We start from the raw sequence: 7,480 nt of genomic DNA on the forward strand, positions 1-7,480 counted from the left end.
CTGGTCTGGAATAAAATAATACAATACATCATTGAATAAGGAATTTGATGTGATATTAATAACTTTCATAAAAAGGCTGCCGCTGATCATGTGTCATGAATAAGGACTATAATGTATTTTTGATATTAAACTTTATAAACAGCTCCTGTGTAAAACTGAACATGACTAAATTAATTTAAATTATAAATCGGAATGTTTTTTGGTTTGTTTTTTTTAAATGAAAGAACAAAATGAAAGAACATCTAGCAAGCAGTATTTTTTCATTGCATATTTGAAACAGCCAATCAGTTTATTAACATATTAATGATCCTGAAATAGATAACACAAGTAGGTATAATATTGTTGCTGTGAGGTGGAAACCTCTTGTGTCCAAAACTGTTACTTTTCAGAAAATTAAATGAAAAGCTTGTAGATCGGCTATTTTGGTTACTTTTGGGTGACACTGTAGAATGATGATTAGGACATTCATTTACAAAAAACAGGTTAAAGGTTAAATTATGTGAGAGAGAGCGAGTGCATTTTCTGGCACCGGTGGCAGCAGTCTGACACACCCCAGACCCAAACCTCACAGGGAAGACACGGCTGTTTCGGGAGCCACAGGTGAGTTTTAACCAGCGACGCTGACAACCAAAAACCCTAACCTCAAAGGGAAGACACGGGTGAGTTTTAACTGGCAACGCATATCGGGAGCCGCGACTGTTGTCGGCAGTTGCGGCGTCGGCCGCGAAACGAACCAACACTGCCGCGGAACTCCACTAATCCTGTCTGATCGCCGGTGTGGGAGAATGATTGATTGAAATATTTATTAAGAGTTTGCAGAATTACAGTACATTTCAAGCACAAACTCAATACAAAGACTGTTAACTGTGAGTTAACCAATTAAGCATTACACTTGTTTACAAGAGGGTCCACCTTGTTCAGTTCATCAAAACATTTAGAAACGTACAAATAGACACTTCTATATAGTCAAAGAACAGAACAGGAATTCATCATAACGGAGGTAAAAAGGGAAAAGAAACGTTTACAAACATATGCACTCACTCCTTCTGAATTATGGAGATACAAGGTTTCTCTGCCCGGCAGCAATGATAAAAAGTAAACCCAGCTGCTATAATAGAACAGTGAGAAACATGTAGATCTCAGGATTCACATGGAAACGGTGAAGGCTTCACAGAACGGAGACCAGATGTCTCCCTTTGCGTGGGACAGTCCCTCATTTCCAAGACTTTAAGCATCCCACAAAATGGGACCCTGTTCCACATTTTGACTGACAGGCATCAATGTTCAAATGCCCTAATATAGTTAGTCCCCCTAATAGTTGGCTTTCTGTTGTAAAGCTTCACTCATTGTCTCTTTTCCTGATGCATTTTTAAGTCTTTAAAATAACATGAGCAATATCCCATAAGCTACAGTACCAAGTCGACCATACCACTTATGACCACATTTAAAAACAAAACAAAAATGCCTGAGGGTTTTAATAACTAAATGATAGGCAATATTAGGCCCATCAGGCAGGCGCACACACACACACACACACACACACACACACACACACACACAGTGATGTAAATAGGTTTTCAATGTAATGGGTCCCGGGATGCACAGGTGGTCATTCAACTGAGTCCCAAAATAAATCACACCTGTGTGAAGTGAGTGGTGCAACTCCGTGAGGGGGTTCGCGGGGGGTGGGGGAGTTCCAGACCCCCAGGAATGCGCCGAGGGGGCCGGGCCGGTTCTGGCGTGCCGCACCGCGTCCGAAACGGTTGAGAAATGACAGAGTTACTGTGTGGCGGTCCCTCTACTGTACTGTACTGTCACTGTAATGTATTGGCACCCCCCGAAAGCATCATATATACAGTTTGAGAGTTATGCCAAGTTCAGAAAAAACAGAGATGAGCAGCTGTTCGACAATTGCAAACAATTGCGTAACAAGGTCAATGGCATGATCAAGACAGCCAAACAAACCTACTTTAATGAGAAAATTGAAGAAAACAAGAAAAAGCCCCAAAAACTTTGGAAGTCCCTTAAGGAACTGGGCTGTAACAACAGGCTCAAAACAAAGATCACAAATCTCAACATTAAAATAAATGGCTCGCTCATCTCTGATAAGCTGAACGTGGCTAACTGCCTAAATGGTTTCTTCACAACCATAGCTTCCACACTGGTGGACAAGTTGCCCTCCCATTCAGGCCTTTATGGAGAGCAGCATATACGATCGTTTTACAAAAGTCTTGGTGCTGTTGAGGACGGCTTCAAAATCTCGTCCGTATCAACAGAGGACGTGTTATTAAAACTCAGCGCCTTACAGCCAACTAAGGCTACTGGCCATGATGGTATCCCCACTAGGTTCCTCAGAGATGCAGCGGTTTCTATTGCCCCCGTTGTGGCTCACATTACAAACCTGTCCATCAGACAGGGCCATGTCCCACAGGAATTCAAACTTGCAAGAGTAGTTCCGCTCTATAAAAAGGGTAGCAAGTTGGACCCTGGGAACCACCGCCCTGTGTCCATCCTTTGTTCCATCTCAAAGGTCATAGAGAGACTAGTATATGAACAGATAAATTCATATCTGCTTAATAACAAGCTTCTTTTTGAATTCCAGTCAGGCTTCAGAAAATCTCACTCTACTGATACATGTCTGTTATACTTGACTGATAACATCAGACGTGAGGTGGACTCAGGCAAGTACTGCGGCATGGTCATGCTGGACCTTCAAAAGGCGTTTGACACTGTGAACCACTCCATACTGCTAAACAAGCTGAAGGCAATCGGTTTTGATGGCCCATCGTTAAACTGGGTGAGATCTTACCTTGAGGGAAGGAAACAGGTGGTCGATGTGAATGGTACCCTGTCTACTTCCCTCCCAGTAGAGTGTGGGGTCCCCCAAGGGAGCATCCTAGGGCCTCTACTGTTTCTAATTTATGTAAACGACATGAACTCGGCATGTAAATGCAATCTGTTCTTGTTCGCAGACGACTCAGCTCTCCTGGTCTCGGACAAAGATAAGTCGCAGGTCGAGAGAGTACTCAGCACAGAGCTCGGTAGCATCTGTCTTTGGCTCTCCGACAACAAATTGTCACTGCACCTTGGGAAAACTGAGTCTATTCTGTTTGGTTCAAGTCATAACCTCAACAAGTCCCCGGGCTTCACAGTTAGAGTGGGTGACAGTGTGGTCACAAATAGGGAAGAGGTCACTTACTTGGGTTGTATAGTAGATAACAAACTCACGGGTGAAAAAATGGCAATGAAAGTGATCTCAAAGGTCAACCAGAGAACTCGTTTCTTGGGCAGGATATCCCCTTATGTCAACAGCAGTGCTATGAGGACCTTGGCCGGTGCCCTCATCCAGTGCCACTTTGACTATGCTTGTACTTCATGGTACAGAGGTATCTCCAAGCTATTGAAAACAAAGCTGCAGACCTCCCAAAACAAGCTTGTGAGGTTACTACTAAAATTGAACCCCAGGTCTCATCTTACCTCTGCCCACTTTAGTAGCCTGGGATGGCTAAGAGTGGAGGAGAGAGTATCTCAGCTCTCATTGTGTCTGGTCTTCAAGATCCTAGATGCCTCTGTTCCTAAGTACCTGCTGGGCTACCTACCCAGAGTGAGGGATGCTCACAGGTACTCAACCAGAGGAAGTCCATATGATCTAGTTCCCCCCAGTTTCAGGACACTCAAGGGAAAAAATGCTTTTTACTACGCAGCCACTACTCTGTGGAATGCACTCCCTCCAGCCCTGAAATCCCTAAATTCTATTGCAAGATTTAGGAAAGACCTGAAATCATGGCTCCATCTACACACTAACTGGTCATAGTTAGCTTCCGACCCTGGATAGCCCATCTCCCATGCTCTGGACTATTCTCTCAGGGTACCTCTTGTCCTATGTATATAGCTCCCAGCCTTATATATAAGGATTATTTATTATATGTTCCATGGTTGTTTTGTTTGTACAGTATGTTTGTGTATAGTTTCATGTTACAAAGTGGACCACAATGGAAACAAGCGAAGGCTTTGTTGTGTCTAAGTCCATTTGGCGTTTTTTAAAATGATGTCATTTTCTGTAATTTTCTTAAACTGCCAATAAAGTATTCTATCTATCTATCTATCTAATACGTGCGTGTGTGTTTGTGTGTGCGTTAGGTTGCGCACAGATGGTGAAAAACAACCATGCTATTTTTGTGCTCATACCCAGACACACACATAGCTCCGTAAGGGAGTGGTTGCACCACTCAAAAATAATAATAAAACATTTTCTATTAAAAAAATATATATATATATATAAATATCAAATAGGCCTATACAGTATATGTTTTATGTAGGCTAGTAGTATTAGCAAGCACAACTCAGTAAGAAATACTAATAGTGGGCAACAGTGGATTTAACATAGCTTAATATACCAACCAAAAGTTGTTTGCAGTTGCAATTATTGTACTTAGCCACAATGCAAATAGGCTTGCCATTGTGGATGAAGTCACTTGAGTCCCTGTCTTTCGGTCAACACAGTGTGTGACCGAAAGAGTGCTAGACTTCCACGTAGAACAGTGTGTGACCGAAAGAGTGCTAGACTTCCACGTAGAACAGTGTGTGACCGAGAGAGTGCCATAGTCTTCAGTGCAGCCAGGATAAAGTTGCGTCCACAGGACGCAGAGGTTGTTGGTTTATTGCGTCCCATAACTATAAAGTGCGTTTTGGGACGCAAAACGCACCCTATTTACATCACTGCACACACACACACACACACACACACACACACACACACACACACACACACACACACACACACACACACACACACACACACACACACACACACACACACACACACACACACACACACACAGCTGCAATTGGTGACAACAATAAGCTACTGGAAAATGTAGTTCAGTTAGCTTAATACTACCTGTAGCTAAGCTGGTGTTGTTCAGAGTTTACTAACCTGCAGTAGTTAGTTTGGTGTGCGCGTGTTTGTGTGTGTGTCACACATACCTGCAGTGTGTAGATTGATGTCCATATCAACATCAATGTCCATCACTTTGTTTTGTTTCTCCAGCAGAGTTTCTAGTGTCTCCATCTCTCTCTGGAAGAGGTTGACCATGACCTGAGCAGCCAAACTGAGGCGCTCCAACACAAACACTCTGACATCAAGCTTCACACAACAAACATCAGCACCACCACTCTGCTGCTGTTTGTCCAAAACACACAATATGTCCTCTCCCACCGACGTCATGTGTTCATATATCTTCAGCCGTACAGACTCCATTTGACACGTTTTGACCTCCATTATGAGTTGTTGTTTTTTTTAGCAACAATCCGTTTATTTCACACCACGATGAAAAACAACCACAGAGCTAAAGGCTAACCTCCATGCTGCAGTATTAAGCCCAACAAGGCACTGTTTTTCTGGCAAATCTAAGCTAGCAAATATAAGACTTCCGGGGGACGATCTCTTCAAAATAAGAGTACCCTCTAGAGTATTGAAAAAAAGATTAATTTGCACATTAAAACTATAAATTAAGCATTTAAACGATGCTATAGGACACACATTATGTTTCTGTGTAAAAATAAGTAATAAGTAATGTTTCTGTGTAAAGATAAGTAATTAAAAAGTTATCTAAATGGATAAATGCTATTCACTGGAGTGCATGGGCTTTATAAAGTGGACACTGGACAAAAATCCCTGCTATGTATCGACTAGTGTGACATACGCACATGTCCGGGGAGACCTCCTCTACAACACCACACTGTCCGCTAAGCAGCAGAGGTGTAAAATTTTAATTGGCACACCATACAGCGAGGTGAAAGGTCAAAAAACATCCCATTTCCAGACTAAAGTGAACTAAAGTGGACACTGGACAAAAATCCCTGCTATGTATCGACTAGTGTGACATACGCACATGGTGTGTGTGTGTGTGTGTGTGTGTGTGTGTGTGTGTGTGTGTGTGTGTGTGTGTGTGTGTGTGTGTGGGGGCAGTAATGGCTGTACTCAAGTGTGCATGCATGCCGTTAACAACTTGTCAAACACGCCCTAATTTAGAGCTATCAATGTTTCACACATATGGCACACATGTGTGATAGTAGTGATCTACATAGCCTTTGCATATCAGTAGATGTCTTTTTTTATTTGTTGTTGTTATATCTGTCTGTCTGTTATAGGCCAGTGGTAGTACTTAACTATGACTGTTAATGGTCGATCTACATAGTACTTCACAGTAATAGTTAAGTACTACCATTACCATTCATGCAGACATTAGTGTTCCAACACCAGTAATTACAATGTCTGTTGTTAAATTTTTGTTTTACACCTCTGCTGCTTAGCGGACAGTGTGGTGTTGTAGAGGAGGTCTCCCCGGACATGTGCATATGTCACACTAGTCGATACATAGCAGGAATTTTTGTCCAGTGTCCACTTTAGTCTGGAAATGGGATATTTTTTTATCTTTCACCTCGCTGTATGGCGTGCCAATTTTTGTTTTACACCTCTGCTGCTTAGCGGACAGTGTGGTGTTGTAGAGGAGGTCTCCCCGGACATGTGCATATGTCACACTAGTCGATACATAAAAGGGATTTTTGTCCAGCATCCACTTTATAAAGTCCATGCACTCCAGTGAATGGACTTGGGCACTCCAGTGCATAGACTTGGGCATTTATTAGTGGTGTCAAAAAATATCGATATGAATCGATAATCGATTTTAACATTAACGATACGACTACATCGATGCACGTGTGTCTGGATCGGTCAAAATAGCGTCTGGATCGGACGTTGGTTCGATCCTAAAGTTGTGAATCGATATAATTCAACTAACTGCGGGAAAAACACAGATGTACAAGCCCAACGCGCTGTGCATTGCGACGGGTAGATAACTTGTAGATCTGCTACTTCCAGCGCAGGAAGGGCGCATGCTTATGACGCTCTTTAACTTTGCATCAGCAGCCAGCGACAGTCACAAGTTTCACAACACGAGCAGCAGACGCACAGGCAGATCCGACACAACTTTATTGCACACATCTGTGCTTTCATCCACGCTTTCATAGCCTTTTAAATCTTATTTCCCATCCACGGGCACAAGCAGTGATATCAACAGCTTCCACCCGATCTGTGGTGGTGTTCTGTTGTCTGACGAGGGAAGCTACTAGCTAGTAGCTAGCATGGGAGCTAACTTCCATATAGTTAGAAGGAGTCCTCCTTAATAACACTATGTACTTTCCATCCGTTCCCCAACCCCTCACACTCGCTGCTGCGTTTACACGGGCAGACACAAAGACGAATGGGAATATCATTTGGAGCTTTAACAATGAATGATAGACTGTATCGTTGCGTCTGCCCGTGTTTAATGGTCAGGGTTTCACTGTCCACAGCAGGCAGTCAGACCTGTCAAACTATGCACTTCCAAAACTCATAGACATGCCACCACCTATAAATTCAAACCCACCTCTGGAATATTGCTATAGCTTTCATTTATTTTATTCCATAGTCTTAGTT

General features: G+C 42.7%; 1 protein-coding gene across 1 annotated transcript in view; it reads right to left on the reverse strand.

The window, feature by feature from the left end:
• LOC306919402 (uncharacterized protein) overlaps positions 1-5,374 on the reverse strand; it is a gene marked incomplete at its 3' end in the record, with an annotated part of 342,672 nt that extends 337,298 nt beyond the window's left edge. The window contains exon 1 of the mRNA XM_079532190.1: positions 4,987-5,374. Within this exon, the coding sequence (XP_079388316.1) occupies positions 4,987-5,281 (295 nt within the window). The 5' untranslated portion in view covers positions 5,282-5,374. The remainder of the gene's footprint in view (positions 1-4,986) is intronic.
• Between the last annotated feature and the right edge of the window lie 2,106 nt (positions 5,375-7,480).

This window comes from Electrona antarctica (assembly GCF_951216825.1).
Source record: "Electrona antarctica genome assembly, contig: scaffold_25, whole genome shotgun sequence".
In the NCBI taxonomy this organism is placed as follows: domain Eukaryota; kingdom Metazoa; phylum Chordata; class Actinopteri; order Myctophiformes; family Myctophidae; genus Electrona; species Electrona antarctica.